Source organism: Kwoniella botswanensis, chromosome 2, assembly GCF_036426115.1.
Source record: "Kwoniella botswanensis chromosome 2, complete sequence".
NCBI classification, from domain to species: Eukaryota; Fungi; Basidiomycota; class Tremellomycetes; order Tremellales; family Cryptococcaceae; genus Kwoniella; species Kwoniella botswanensis.
In genome coordinates, this window is record NC_088600.1 from 827620 (window position 1) to 843458 (window position 15839).

The 15839-nt window shown below is 44.1% G+C and overlaps 6 protein-coding genes across 6 annotated transcripts; 3 read left to right on the forward strand and 3 right to left on the reverse strand.

Moving 5' to 3' along the window:
- Nucleotides 1-72: 72 nt before the first annotated feature.
- L199_007198 (uncharacterized protein) lies at nt 73-1009 on the forward strand (the record flags this gene model as incomplete). The annotated part of the gene is made up of 3 exons (XM_064892893.1): nt 73-319; nt 382-512; nt 614-1009. The coding sequence occupies 3 exons, from the start codon at nt 73-75 to the stop codon at nt 1007-1009; spliced, it is 774 nt and encodes a 257-aa protein (XP_064748965.1).
- Nucleotides 1010-1310: 301 nt separating this feature from the next.
- L199_007199 (uncharacterized protein) lies at nt 1311-2983 on the reverse strand (the record flags this gene model as incomplete). Its single annotated transcript, XM_064892894.1, has 7 exons — nt 1311-1388; nt 1458-1848; nt 1925-1990; nt 2160-2505; nt 2589-2638; nt 2700-2724; nt 2803-2983. 7 exons carry the CDS (start codon nt 2981-2983, stop codon nt 1311-1313), a joined length of 1137 nt encoding a protein of 378 aa, XP_064748966.1.
- A 1855-nt stretch (nt 2984-4838) lies between these two features.
- Nucleotides 4839-6338, forward strand: L199_007200 (uncharacterized protein; the record flags this gene model as incomplete). Its single annotated transcript, XM_064892895.1, has 2 exons — nt 4839-6059; nt 6117-6338. The coding sequence occupies 2 exons, from the start codon at nt 4839-4841 to the stop codon at nt 6336-6338; spliced, it is 1443 nt and encodes a 480-aa protein (XP_064748967.1).
- A 1419-nt stretch (nt 6339-7757) lies between these two features.
- Nucleotides 7758-10713, forward strand: L199_007201 (uncharacterized protein; the record flags this gene model as incomplete). Its single annotated transcript, XM_064892896.1, has 10 exons — nt 7758-7957; nt 8075-8198; nt 8302-8422; nt 8489-8653; nt 8792-8854; nt 8947-9101; nt 9175-9738; nt 9917-10357; nt 10464-10572; nt 10664-10713. 10 exons carry the CDS (start codon nt 7758-7760, stop codon nt 10711-10713), a joined length of 1992 nt encoding a protein of 663 aa, XP_064748968.1.
- Nucleotides 10714-11039: 326 nt separating this feature from the next.
- Nucleotides 11040-13353, reverse strand: L199_007202 (uncharacterized protein; the record flags this gene model as incomplete). Its single annotated transcript, XM_064892897.1, has 8 exons — nt 11040-11332; nt 11474-11729; nt 11860-12086; nt 12152-12340; nt 12430-12500; nt 12584-12705; nt 12939-13076; nt 13225-13353. 8 exons carry the CDS (start codon nt 13351-13353, stop codon nt 11040-11042), a joined length of 1425 nt encoding a protein of 474 aa, XP_064748969.1.
- A 1047-nt stretch (nt 13354-14400) lies between these two features.
- On the reverse strand, nt 14401-15569 carry L199_007203 (superoxide dismutase [Cu-Zn]; the record flags this gene model as incomplete). The annotated part of the gene is made up of 5 exons (XM_064892898.1): nt 14401-14549; nt 14689-14736; nt 14853-15006; nt 15102-15194; nt 15561-15569. The coding sequence occupies 5 exons, from the start codon at nt 15567-15569 to the stop codon at nt 14401-14403; spliced, it is 453 nt and encodes a 150-aa protein (XP_064748970.1).
- Nucleotides 15570-15839: the final 270 nt, after the last annotated feature.

Genomic DNA, 15839 nt, shown 5'->3' on the forward strand with positions numbered 1-15839 from the left:
TCTGTTAAACTTCTTCCTATCTACTAATTCGTACAGTACTATCACCTTAATTCGTCATCTTCCACGAACAAAATGACATCCCCGTCCTCATCCTCACTGCCCTTTGGTCTCTCTACATTATTCAAACCACTCTCACCCTCTCTCGCTCGAACGAGATTGAAGTCCAACCTATTCATCCTATTCTTATTCCAATTGGTCAAAGGGTATTTCTCAGCTTATATCACTATTCGGTCAATCATCATCAAGCTATCGGATGGGTACCTGCAAGGGAGGAAAGGGAGGGAAGAGAGCTGGGGTGAAAATGCGATTTATGTGATTGGTAAGTCAGCTTTTCACCTCACGATTGAGAGTTAAGCTGATCTCAATATACTTACGGCATAGAATTCCTCATTTCAAGTATATTGATTTGGAATATAATCGAATCCACAATATCAATACAATACCCACAGGAGTATATCCCTCCTATAAGGCAAAATTTGATACTGACGCCCTCGAAAGTATCTTCTCCATTGGTGAGTAGTCTTCCTCAGATCGGATAGTACTCTTGTTGCTGTCTACCTATCTTGCGCGCAAATATAGAAAATATACTAATCATATTATCAACCCCATTTAGACACGTTCATACTCCCCCGCCTCATCCTCAACTCCCTCCTCATCCTCCCAATCCCAATCTCAATCCCAACGATTACTCTACCCATCCACACCAACCCGTAATCAACTAATCTCATCAACTTCCTCCAACCTAAACCAATCCCAAACCCAATCAAAACCACACCCATTGTCCAACTCGACTTCCAAGACTACCGCTCAGATATTCAACTTACCATATGATAATTCCTCACCTTCCAAATCAGGTTTATTCTTCGAGAAGAAAGATTCACCCCCTGACACTAACACCCAAGGGGGAGGGGTCGGGGGCGATTTCGTATTGGTAGATAGGGAAGAGAAAGATTGGGTGGATAATGTATTGAAAGGTGTAAGAGGTAAAGGAGGTAAAGTTGGTTTGTAAATTGTTCTATATGAGGTGATGATGCATTTTTATGGGATTATGAGTCTTTTTTCTTTGAATTGTCCAACATCCCAGAGATGATAAGAGTGGTTAATGAAAGTCGGTTGACTCTGTCTGTGCACGATGAGTATGAGATGCATTATTGTCTATATTTACATTGTCAAGGTTTATACAACAAATTGGAATCATCCTACTTCATCGATAATTAATGATCAACCCCTCGATACCGTATCTGTATAGGTATGACCGAAAACAAAGCCTGAAATCCCTCAATGACTCAAAGCTCATCTTGATACTGCGCTCAATCAACTCTCCATACCCTTATACTCTTCTCAGGTTCCAGACTTCCGCTAGCTATTATACGTCCATTCGGGTGTACCTAAATACAAACGACATCATGATCAGCTTCTCCCGTCGTTCCATCATTGATAGGTCTAATATCACTCACAGCAATCGCGACGACCGTATTCAAATGTCCCTGTAATACCTGACAGACATTCTTGGATTGTAAATCCCATATGACGATTTTGCCATTTTCCGATCCGGCTACTATCAAAGCTGGATTCGATTCTTTGCTCTTCTTCATATTACCATTTGTGATACCATTATCATTATGGTCTATATCCATCCCATCCTGATCTTGATCTTGTTCTTGTTCTTGCGACACAGGTGGAGATTCGAATATTATGGCGGGACAAGGATATTTCTCACTTATATAAACCCCCGGAGCCTGTATGGTTTTGAGAACCTTGGATGTATGGATGTTGTATATCCTCAATGTCGATGAGAGCGTGGAGGAAAGTAGGAAATATGACGAAGGGGTGAAAGAGGCGTATGAGCTGTGAGTAATCAAAGCCTCGGTGTCAAGATGTGTAATAATGAAGGAATCAAGGACTGGAGTGGATAATAACTTACACAGGCGAGTTGGTATCGTTATCGAGTGTTTTCAGGCACTGTCCACTGTTTACGTCCCATAGTCGACTAAGCGACGGGAAAAGGTGTCAGCTCAAGCTTAAAGGAACAACAACACAATCTATCCTTGGACACAGACAACACGTCTGTCTCACACCCTGCTGGCTCAACCCTTCATTCACAAATCTATTTCTTATGTTCCTCACGGATGGACAACCAGAATTGACGAAACACTCACATCAAACCATCCGCACTAGCCGTTAGAACCATCGCGCCCTCATGGTCCCACCCAACACACCAAATCGCATCCGCATGAGCCGGCAGATTCCTCAATATCTTCCCTCTTCTCACATCCCAAATTATAGCTGATTCGTCGAAACTGCCTGTTACTAGTAAATTCGATTTGGGCGAGAATGATATAGATAAGACTGGTGCTGTATGCCCAATTAATGTTTTGAGAGGTTCGTTCGCATTCTGGGGCCGAGGAACAGGTGGAGGATGAAGCGGGAATATAAGGGAGGTGTTATCATCGGAAGCTGTTGAGATGTACAGAGAATCGGGAGATATGGATATGTCGTTTATACCTGTATCTCAGATTAACCTAAGATCATTTGCTGGCGTATATCGATGATATGGTATTTTGGACGATAGTGATAGTGAGACTTACCTGTCTTATGGGCCCGAAAACCTCTTAGGTATTCACCGGAATGTGCGTTCCTTCTCGTATCGAAAAAGTCAATACAGCAAACGGATTATCCCAAAAAGTCAAAAGATTCACCAGAAATGTAGATACCCATCTGCGCCTATTATAGATCACATGGATCAGCAAGCAAGCCCCATCGATAAACATATTACAAATGTGTGGAGAATTTTGTACTCACCTGCACTGACCAACGTCTCTCCATCATTCGAAAACCTCAAAGCGGTTACAGCTCGACTATGAGCTGACAATGTTTGACTGAGGTGATATTTAGGTGTAGATGGACCTGCCTCTGGTGCTGCTTCTGGAACAGAGGCAGGATCGGGATGCTGTCCATCAGGAAGAGGGGGAGGAATCGCCATACTGTCACTTCATACTCCGTTGAGAGTGAGGGAGAATAGCGAACATTACGAGTGAAAGTGAAGCGAGTTAATATCTCGTTGTGATACGCGTACGCGCGGAGATCTGACATATCTCCTCTATCTTTTTTTCTATCCTCGTGCAATCGTGTATGTAAGGTCACAGAAATATGCATGTCGATTGTTCAAAGATCCTTTTTACAAACATGCACAGCGGCAAGTGAATGGGTGAGGGAAAGCTTGTCACAACCGACAGAAATTCCAGAAGGACGTTTCACATAAGTTTATCCTGACTGCGCAGATCATCCTCTCGCAGTCTATCCAACACCTCGGGATGGAATTGACAAGACTACGGATAGCGATGCCATCCCCAGTCGATAGTCACAGTACAGTTTAAAAAGCTGTGAGCAGTGTCATGCCATACTGTATGTTCTCCGTAAAGGAGGGATCTTCCTATGTGAGTTAGAGCTCCAAAGCTGCATTGCATCACAGTGTGAGAACTGGGGAATGCAGTACTCATCTTTCTCGGCCGTATCTGATAAATTGGCATAACGTTATGTCAATAAAAATTGACAGACGATCGTTTTCTGAAACGTCACATTTTGCTCCTCTCAGAGAAAATAATCCGCGATTCCCGGATGCACGCGGATGTAGGAAGAGAGAGGTATCGGAGAAATGGGCTCCGATAGGCGGTGATACATTCTGGATCGTGACTAGGCGACACGACGAATCGCGCATCGAGATTGTGATGATGTTCTTGCCTCTTGCCAAACAAAGAAAGTTCCTTGACGACCAACCCATCGCACTAAGGATGGTCTAGAATGTGCATGAGGTACACTAAAGCGGTAAAGAATCGTACTATTCATGACGAAAGGCAGGAACAAATCCAGATGTGCCATCCGACAGTGAGGAACATGAACATTTATATGCTCTAACTAGGTCTTCTGTAGTCAAGTACGCTAGCCCTCTTTTCTTCAATTTGTAGCAGAGCATACGAAATCATTCACGTTTTCATCTCAGAACCTCCCAACCCCAGTTCACCTCGCTTGTATCGTTGTTGCATTTGCATTCACGCATAGCATAGCTGATGACATAGCAACGGTGATAGAGTACACGGTCTTCCTACCGTCCGACACGAACCCAGACTCCAAATTGAGCAGTTACCGAGAGTTTATCCTTTTGTCTCACATGTGCAGCCATAAATAGAAATGTTCTCGATGCAATCACAGACGTAAAACAGACAGTTGGAAAGGGGGTGCCACAAAGGTAAGTCAAGTTTTCAGAAGACAAACAAGATAGTTTTCCCGGAAACTTGGGTTGTATGGTGGGATGTGCTATTACCCTGTAGGGCAATAGCTTAATCACGTCACTCCCATAGAGGAATAAACGAATTACCCGCATAATCACTGCATCGCCTTTGTAATTGAACCCCCTTTCCCTTTTCTCCTTTACCTTTTTCCCACTCCCCTCTCCTTTTTCACTCTTGTTTATCCTGCTTGCACCCACTCTCTCATCCTTTTTCATTCTTCCATTCTTTCACTCTTTCCATCTCACCTATAACAACCCCACCCTCCCATCATCCCTCTTTCACTTGGGATAAAATCTCTTCAACACTCCGTAGCAACACTACTGACAACGTCAACACTATATTCACATACATATATATATATATACTTCACCCTCGCACCCTGCCAACAACCCGCATTCAAATAGTCAGTGTCAACTTCCTTTCACACCCAGACAATAATTGAACCAGACATACCTTCATCGACAAAAAACCTTACATCTCATTCTCTCTGACAGAACATATCAACACATAAACTCGATATCAAACCTCACTCCCTGACATCGTCCGTCAATGTCGTCGATGGCAGAGCACCCTTCTCTCGTCCCCTTCTCCTTCGATACCGATAACAAACTCAATCCAAACTTGATCTTCCCTTCACCACCTTCATCAGAGACTGGAGGATTGGACTTTGATCACTTTGATTCATTCACTCATCTCTCACCTCGATCCATCTTGCTTGACGCATTACCTATCGGCGAAGAGAAAGTGCAAACACCCAAGGTCTCCTTCGATTTGGATCTAGATCAATCACCCGTCGCGTCCACGTGTACACCCACCTCAACTACCCTTATCTCACCCAAATCATCCAACATCGAGATTCCCTCGATTCCTCAATTGGCAGCATTGAACTCAATCAACCACAGTGACGCTGATACCGCTGAAGCATTGAGTCTTCATCACCTTCAAAGATATCACCACTACAGGGCACTCGCCACTGGAGTCCAAGAAGATCAATTCGACGCTCTCTTCGCCTCTTGTAACAACAGCAACCTCTTAATGCCGGGTCCCGGTGAATTTAATGAAGCGTCTCTTTACAAAGACACTAGCAATAATAATAACAATAACATGCTTGCTTACCAACCTCAGCCCGGACCTGTCCCTTACTATGGTGTGAGTCAACAAGTATCCAATTGGGGCCAACCTACCGGTTCATTCACCTACCACCCTCAATCATCTCAAGCCGCTTTGCACGCTCAGGCTCAAGCCCATCTTCAAGCCGCCGATGTTGCCAGGGTTCAAGCTCAGCAACAGAGAGCCTTTGCCTCGCCTACCTACTTTGTACCATCAAGCACTCGATCCTCATTCGATTCTGCGGTACCACAGTTCGCCCCTTACCCAAGACCACCGACGTCTACCTTATCCGCGAACAGCCCTCCATACCCCTCGACTCCCGTATATGCCGGCGTACCAGATTTCACCCCAATCCAAATGTCAAAGACTTCAACTTCAGCCAGCCTACCATCTTTCGTCTCTCAAGAACCTTCTCCTGTAGTGAGACGAGCAGTCTCAAACAACGGTAGCGAACACGAAGGCGAAGATGAACTTGCCGAGTTCTCACCACCTCCCCGAACTGGTCTTGAAGAACTCAAGCCTATGATACCTGGTATGCCGATCCCTAACGCCCATGGTGGCGGTCGAGGATATGTTCCCGGTCAAACTCCCGATGACCCAAAGAAGAGACATAAATGTCAAATCTGCGGTAGGGCTTTTGCCAGAGCTTTCAACTTGAAAGTGAGTAGTCATCGTTTGTCTTATTTTATCATGTTTGCTAACTTAGATGCCTTTCAGTCTCATATCCAAACCCACAACCCACTGCGACCAAAACCTTATCAATGTCCCCACACATCTTGTAAACGTGGTTTCTCCCGATTGCACGATCTTGAACGACATCGACAAGGTATCCACTCTGATGGTCCGCTCGTCGAAGCCAAGCGACAAGGTGTCTCACCAGCCGTCGCTCGTGCTCAGAACAGAATGCAAAAACGAGCCGAGTCGGGAAGTCTCATCTAGTCGATTCTTCATTGAATCGACTCCCAAATGAATTGAGGTTTTAGCTTTTCGCGCCTCACCGAGACTTTTCCCTAATCCCTCGTTTTTCTGTATCTCTGTTTCTGGATCCAGCACAAACAATTATTTATCTCTCCGACTCAACCCTTTCAATCGACTATACCGAGTCCCTTTTCCACTACGACCCATCTTGCTTCTCGACCAAACGAAAAAACCAAAATGCAGCGCCGCCGCTTATAGTGGCATTAGCTCTTTTTGGAATTTGGTATAGAAGCTAGAGACTCAAAGGAAAAACCTGCTCTACGAGTTTAGGTATGGACATGGGGTATATGTTGACTTATGAAAGTCGGCCCCTCACTTCACTTCTAAACAGATTACCAAACAACACAATTTCTTTCTCTATCCACTCTGTTTCACCCTCCACTCCCATCCATTACCAACTAATATCGTCTTCTTCGCTTTTCTTCTCGCTCATATCGTCAATATCATCAAAATCATATACTCGACCGCCTCATCCATCCCGCGATCCGATCTTTTCACTTTTCACATCCTTCCGCTTCAACAAAATAACATAACATAAATCAAGTAAATCATCAACATTGGAAGATGTCTATCGAAAAGAGTGAAAAGATTGGTTAGCCTAGTGATAGGATCTTTGGACCGTCTTTATATGTTTTTTTTTTTCTTTTGTTTACATACATGTTTTTCCTTTCTTTCTCTTAATAGACGAATTATCAACATTGTAGTAGTATCCAAGTTGTTAGTAGTGTACGATTAAGTGTGATTGAAAATTTGAAAAACATCATTGATCTGGTGATTCATATAAGATAAGACTTGATGTTTTATCGATATGTATTACTTGATTGACGAACGTATGCAGATTGTGTAAAGATCTAATGCATGCGGAACAGCATAGATGGATGCGATTGCAAGCTTCCACTTTGGTGTATGCTGTTCCCTCTTACTAGCTTGAATGCGAAGATGATTCTGAGAGAACCGTGTGTTGTTGTATATACAGATAGTAGTGATAGCCGGTTATGACGCCACCGATACACGTCCAAGTGACCGGTATGTCTATGCTGCAACAATCGACAATTGACAGCAATCATCAACATCAAACTGATATCTTGCTTCACAGTGACAGTAAACATCTTCTTCACCGACCACACGTAGAGAGGAGACAAGTATATCAGAGACTCGCCAGATGACAAGTGTCCCACCGCCATACACTACAAGGGAACATGCTCAAGGTGAGTTGGAGTGTTGTTGATCATAGCGTCGAACATATCACGGCGTTACGGTCGTACTCATCCTCCTATGATCCGTGCTGATTCTTATCACTATCCTCATGAATCGATCATTCCTCTCTCTCTCTGCCCACGATCAATACTAAATCTTGGATCAAAATCATATATATCCATCATGTCCGCACCCCCACCACCTCGCTATACATTCACCAATCAACCAGTCCAAGCTGTTCCCCCCGCAGGCCCCTCCTCATCCACGACGACCTCAGCCATAACGCCAGGACATGAGTTTCAGGAGACTACATCGGTATGTCTCGAATGGAGATTGATAGGTTTGAAAGCTATGTACGAGAGTACGAGGGGCGAACAGAAATCGTGAGTTAAACGATTGTTTCCTCTAAATAATCAAACATACATTCAGTGGGAATGGGAGTGGGAGTACGAGCAAATCAAAGTACGCGAAGCTTACACGGATTGGGCTCTTCTATATAGCAAATGCATCAAATCTGCTGTGTTTGGAGATGCAGATAATTTATGGGAAGTACTGTGGTATCCTAATGCTGGAACTTCCACCCAGACGGCTGGTGATCACGTTAGCTTGTACTTGTCTTGTGTGGTGAGTATTGAAATCACTTACTAGTCATTTTTCTTCTCCTTGCCCGTCACGCCTGAAAATGTGTTAATCTGACAGAGGTGTGATTATGTGTATACTCTCGTAGCCAACAGGTCAAGAGCGAGATTCGTGCATTCAGAACAAATGGGTTAGAAAGGGATTATGGTGGTTTAAATTCGAAATACGACCTTTACCACTTTCCTCGACCGAGAACACCAATAGATCCGGTACAGGTCAAGGTACAAATACCAGTCGAAATAACGCTCAACAGCAAGAGGCTTTGGCATCTAAAGATGCATCTGATCATACCTTCGCAGTCAAAACTGCTAATTGGGGATGGCAAGCTTTTGCCAAACGAGAAGCCTTATTTCAACATCCTCAAGTACTCCAGTCAGATAGTTTTATGATTGTTTGCACGATTCAGGCTCAACCTCAACCTCCTGCTGGAGTATGGCTCGGTGTAGGTCTACAACCCACTACGAACACAATGGGTACCAACACTGGAGGCAGGATGGGAAGTGGAGGTGGACTCAGCGCATGGTCCACTGCTGATGGCTCTGCGGGAGGGGTGGCAGGAGGTACATCAGCTGCTGGAGGTATTAAGAGGGTTGTACCCAAGGAATTGGTCAGTAGTGTTGGTTCGTTGTTGGATGACCCGCGTGAGTACAATGGATCCGTAACTAAATCCATCCGATCTGCTTGCCTTGCCACTATCACTGACATTGACTGATGTCGCGATGGCTGGATGTAGTATACTCGGATGTCGAATTCGTCATACCTCCTCGAAAAGGATCGAGGTCCGCCCCGAGAAGTATCTTCGCGAGCAAAAAATTGTTAAGGAGGTGTGATTATTTCCATGCGATGTTCCACGGTGGATTCAAAGAGGTTGAAGGGATATACGAAGAAGTGAGTTGTCTCGTTTTTAAAGAGTGAATTTTGCAAAAATTAGCTCATTGATTGTGTCGGCTTTTCAATATAGTACGATTCCGATGATGATATTTCGGTATTGTCAGATTCAGATATGGACGATGAGATGATCCTCGCAGAGTCATCTTCATCGTACAATGGAGAAGCAAATTCTCGCTCTCATGATGTACAGTCCAGCTTGGCACCAGATCCCGATCGAGAACGTGATTTACATCTTACTACGACAACAAGTAGAAACTCCTCAATCCGCAGACCATCCATTACAGCGAGAGAGGATGATACGTCCACGAGCAGCTCTTCCGAGGCTGTTCCTCACACCAAACAGGAAGCGGAAGAGGAAGATGGTGCAGCAGTCGGTAATGTCACTATAGAATCTGAAGAGAGCCATCAACATCAACAACCGAAAAAGGATAAAGAAGAGAAAACAAATGATGATACCGCTACTAAAAGGAAGGAACCTAGTTTGATAAGTAGTACGAATACCTCGAATAGATCTGGTTCAAAGCCTTCTACATCTACCAGGAATAAGCAGTCGAAAGTTCCTGTAGGACCGAAGAAGACAAGGGTGGTGATTAGGGATGCGGCTTGGAGTACTTGGTGGAATGTCTTGTATTGGGTGAGTTGGACGCTGGTGCTTTGGTTTCGCTTTTGGTTTGTCTCCGTGTCTCTACTGCTTTCCTCTCTCCCTTTCTATTCCCAATTCGCTTGATATAGCCAATGGAATGCTCTTTCCGACAATGGCTATTGACACAATCAGTCGAATATGGCTAATATTATCTAATGCATCTTGTTAGATCTACACCGATATAATCTATTTTGCCCCTCTATCATCCTCGTTCGAACATCAAATACCTCGTCGATCATCCTCTACAACCATCAACAACGCTGGGATCAATCCTGTCAATTCCACTTCGGCTGACGCTGAAAATCCGAAAACTCGTTCAGAATGGATATCAAGATGGATGTACGAGCGTGATATTGATCCACCCCCACCTCCTCGAACCTCGTCATCCTACACTGACGATGAAGATGATGAGGAAGATGAAGATGAAGATATATATGTACTTGGACCCAGACCTGTATCTGCCAAAGCTGTATATAGGTTAGCGGACAAGTTGGACTTGCCCGCGTTGAAGTTGAGGGCTTTCCAACATATCTGTGCAGGGTTGACGGCTGGAAACGTACCGGCGGAAGTGTTTAGTAGGTTTAGTAATACCTACGAAGACATCAGGAAGGTCAGTAATTCCGTCCAAGCAATAATATCTGTTGATTTGATTGATGTGAATGTTGATGTTGATGTTGACGCTGATGCTGATGTTGGTATTGCTTCGATCAAATTAGGTACAAGTCGCATTCTTCCTTAAACATTGGTCGGAAATCAAAAAATCAGACACTATGACTCAAATTTGGCAACAGATTAGGAATGGTAAACATGTTGGTTTTGAAGAGGGTAAGTGGATGCTATCTCTACCCAGTCAAGATCCCATCACGTCCGTAAGATACGAAGTGCTGATCATGTCATGATATGTGGTGTGTGATAGTTTGGCCTCTGATCGTTAGTCAATTGGATTTCAGACCTGCTACTTCCTGAGAATCGGTGAATGGTGAACGGTAAATGGTGAAATGAATAACTGAATGATTGTTTGATGAAATCACACTATGATTTCTTATGTAACTTATATAATATGGTTTTGTATATCGTTAAATACCAGATTCAGGCATGTACTGTACGACGATGTAATGACACGTTCAAACTGATTGGAGACCAAGTATTTCGAGAGACACATCATGCCTGACATAAAAACCATGCGTGCTATGTCCATGTTCGTCTGCATCTTATCATTGTGAAATTATCTACATGAATGCATTCTCATGCAACAACACGAGAACCAACCAAAAACTAATAATGCTATCTCTTTACTCTTGATCAACGACTTCAGCTAAGGTACCTCCCGATCTTACTTTACCCCAACCGATCAATCTCCAATGTTTATCTATTCTTCTCGACAAAGCAATCTTCTCTCCCTTTTCGGTACATGCGGGAGTAGTCAACGCTATCGTCACATCACCACCTTTAACAGCCATGATCCTTCCACCAGTTTGTGAAGCTCCGATATTGACAAATAGGGTCTCGCCAACGACAAGTTTGGATACTTTGGCTTTTTTGCTGTCGTCCGTTTTCACTCCTAAGAGTCTTCTTAGTAGGAACACTAAGGAGGAAGAGAAATATGGGTTAGCTGGTCTGTCATAAGATTATGTATCGTGAGATGTTGAAAAACAATGAATGGAACATCATAAACGATTTCTAGGAAACAATAGACGAGAAAGGCCGAACCCGAACCCAAACTCACCTTCAGCTTTGATTTCAGTGTAGATCGAAGGCCCTTTCCCGACTGAACTCATGACCATACCCAACAACCTATCCGCTCTACAGAGTGCTGGGTCGACTAAAGTACCCACACCAATCAGACCACCTGGTACAGCGAACTGCAAGTGGTTTTGTTCGGCGTGCAAGGAGACGATCCTTGACCTCAATGGTCGACAGGTACAAACACCATTTTGATCTCTCGTGATCAAACCTGGTCGGATCTCAACTTCTTGACCGACCTAAAGAACCGAATATCAAATATGAGCATCGTTATCCGTACCCACATATCTCAGAGGATGCAATTTAGTGATTTTCACCGACTGCGGTTTCCACAAGACTTGTATGATGATGTTGAGAGAAGATGCTTACCTTGAATACACCCTGCAAGATGGAACCACCAGCAACACCACCTTTCAATTCATCGACACCAGCACCAGGCTTGTTAACATCAAAAGAACGGATGACAACCATTCGTGGGTCAGCGGTGAAATCGTAGTTTGGAGGAGCGATGTTGGTGATGGCTTGTACGACAGCATCAATGTTGAATTTCAACTGGGCGGAAACGGGGATGATAGGGGCGAGTCGGGCGGTTGTACCTATTGAGATCATACAGAGAGATCAGCTATTATCATCATGTAACTGAGGGGGGAAGCTAAATTACCTTCAACAAATTTCTTGATACTCTCACAATGTTCCATAGCTTCACTTTCTCTCACCAGATCCATCTTGTTCTGAAGAATCACAATGTTCTTGGGGTCTACACCGATAATTTCCAACGCAGCTAAATGTTCACCCGTTTGCGGTTGAGGACATGATTCATTTCCTGCAATAAGGAGAAGAGCTCCGTTCACTGAAAGAAGAAAGAGCGTATCAGTATTACCATTCACATATGAAGCGACTGAACTCATGTGCATTATCGATATCATTATCGATACTCACTAACGGCAGCACCCGTCAACATGGTAGCCATCAAAATATCGTGACCAGGACAATCAACGAAAGATACGTGTCTGAAGGAAGCACAAGCAGTTGTGTCAGCACCAAAATGCTACTCGATCAATTGCTACGATATGAATGAGACTATCGTACTCACCTCAACAACTCCATACGACCTTCACATCCAGGTCTCTCACATTTAGGGTTAGATTCTTTACTTGATGGGTACGATTTGTAGCATGATGGAGGGGGACAGTTTGGATTTTGACATTTGTATATCTGATGAAGAAATCGATTACATCAGCTCGAGGTTGACTGTCGCATGTCTTCATCCTTCTTCTATAACACCAGTGATTCTAGCTCCATTACTATCGCCACTTGAGTTCGACTCGAGAATGATTATCGCATTACGAACGCCGCCTTTACATTATCCGACTCGACAAGACCATCTTCCTTCTTCCTTGCCTTTCCTTGATTCTCGCCACCCACCCATCACTCTGACGATCACTCACCTTGGCATTAGCATAACCTAATTTGATGGTGATATTTCTCTCCAACTCATTCTTGAATCTGACGGTCTGCACACCTGAGATGGCTCTTACTGTCGATGATTTACCGTGAGCTACATGTCCGATCGTACCGATATTGATCTGCAGACAAAATTGGAAGAAATCAGCATACTTCCTTCGTGACCACATCCATCACCATAAGCTGGTATCATGAAAGTCTCTGTTAAAGAACAGTTGCCGTACTTCTCTCCACTGTCCTACCAGGTTGAAGGTGACGATGAATACTTACGGTAGCTTGCTTTGAAATTACTTCAGGTGACAAAGCTGTCAGCTTCGTTACGTCCACTTGAACTTCTTCTATAGGTCCCGAAGGGCCTGAAGCTGCAGCAGCAGCTGGGTCGTTGATTGAATCAGACATGCCTGTGGAAATCGTTGATTTGATGATAGGTATTTTGATAAAAGTTGCAATTCCGTTTGGCTCTGGCTCTTCCTTTCTTTCTTCTGAGACCGATATAAGATCTGTTGGGCTGTCTTATAGCTACGAGTTTATGATGATATGCTGATTGATAGCCCTTTTGAACGGTGAGAGATAGCTGAAAGATGCGATCTGAACAATAGATTTTGACGAAATATCTCGCTCATTCATGACATGCGACTCAACCATTGTTCGGTAAATGCCACATCAACCGGAATTATACGGTGTTATAATTTCACCTTCACCACGCTTCACTTTGCCCTGCTTCCTGTACTGTATAAATACAAATGCTAGTACCATTTCAACGATTTCTTCTCCTCAATCCTTCCTTTCATAAAGGTGAGTCTGAGTTTGTCTAGCTGTATTCGCTGTTTGCTTCGGGATTTGCAGCTGACAGAGAGATTTCGTATATCTGTATAGAAATGATGATACCTCCTCGGCAGCAAAGATATGAAACCTCGCTCCTCTCCTTATAACCAAGAAGAGTAAGAAAGCGATGGGATCAGGATATCTGTCGTTCGGCAGCCAACTTACCTTGTTATCAAAGGGACGGCTATGAATATACGGTCTGACTCCTTATCGATCGGAAGGATTTATGTATTGGAAGTAGAATGATAGGATAAATCGTATCATATAACCATTCAACTCGTCTTGATTCACCTCTCTGTCATCTTCTTATTCCTTCATTTGTCTCATCCCTGCTCAACATTGATTCTGATTATGATGTACTCATGCAACCAATCTCGTATCGTACTGCGCGATATAGCTTCTTCACTGTGTGATCTTACTGCGACTACGTTATGCATCTCTCTTTGCTTTTTATACTTCGTATTCATGCCTCATTCATGACAATCATCATCACCTCAAAACCTCATCAACCCTTTAACGATTCTACGTTGCGACAATACGCTTAAGCAGCGATACCGCTATATGTCAAAGAGGGGTATGTCAGCTTCATCTTTCGAAGAAGTGAAAAGAAGACAGCTGCACTCACATGACACCACAAGCGGCTCTACCACCGGCGTTACCGGTCTTGAGGGAGTCTGGGTGACCACCTTTACCGAAGTCATCGGTACCCTCGTGGACAACGACGGTTCGTCCGATGATGGAGTAAGGGCCAAAGAGAGAGATGGATTTGTCTGTGGAGGGGAATTGAGGGAACGGAAGATCACAAGTTATATCGGAATAAAATGTCATAGTAGAAAAAGAATTAATAGCACACATAACAATCAGCTTTCTGGTGGACTGAAGGGGCCATGTTATGATGACTAGACTGACCAGTGATGCTGACAGCGGCAGTACCGGAACCGTCGGTCTTGACGTTACCTACATATACATTAAACAAAGTCAGTAAAGCGTGAAATTAGTGACATGCAGCGGAGTGTGGATATACAATGAGCGATAATCTGGGGTGAATTGATCAAAAGTAATGTCGCACTCACCAAGATCACCAAGGTGTCTTTCAGAGGCATCTGGACCACCGTGGTTCTTACCGTGAGGGTTGAAGTGGGGACCGGCGGAAGTACAACCGTTGGAGTTATCTCCGAACTCGTGGACGTGGAAACCTCTCTCGGCGTTAGGAGAAAGGTTTTTGATCTGTGAGCGGAAAACAAGTCAGCGTGTCAATGTACAGAGGAGTGAGGAAAGGAATCATTATAGGAAGGAGAACGATGAAAGATCGAGACACCTACGTCACCGGATACAGTTACTGGAGCACCATCTTTCTCTTGAGTGAAGGTGATGACACCAGAGACGGAAGAGTCACCTTTGAGAACAGCGATAGCCTATTGAGTGGTATCATCGTCGCGAGTTTGAGGGTTTTTGTATGGTTGAGGTAAGAGGGAGACGAAGGTCGGTTCAAAGACGAAGATAGGAGATCAGGTAAAGTGAAGGGAAATGTTACAGGATCATATGTAGCCGATAAGGTCGCCATACGTATGTGCAGATCGACATACGCCGTGAAGAGTACCATCACGTGAGACGATGATCACGAGAAGGATGCAATAAGATCGCACAACAAAGAAAAGGAGGATTGGTGGAATGAAGACCCGAGAGGTAATGAAGGGGGAACATGCAAGAGATATTCAATCAAACCATTAGCACACGTGGGATTGGGATGCATAACTGATATAGCTTAGATACAGACGTACCTTGACCATTTTGATTAGATTAGCTTGTGCTTTTGAGGTATAATCTGATTGATCGAAGTGAGATGTGTGCAGTTGAGGCAATAAGAGGATACCAATGGACGATGGCGATGAGGCCTTTTCTTGCGTTGTGGGAAGGAATGTTCTTCCGTATGGTGGAGATGACGTGCTGACTCACTCATTCACTCGCGCTCACAGCGACGTGATTCCGAAGGAAGGGTTCGGCCGACTATGCCGTATTTCCGGATGGTGTGGCGCTTAAACGACGAGCGGAGGGAAAAC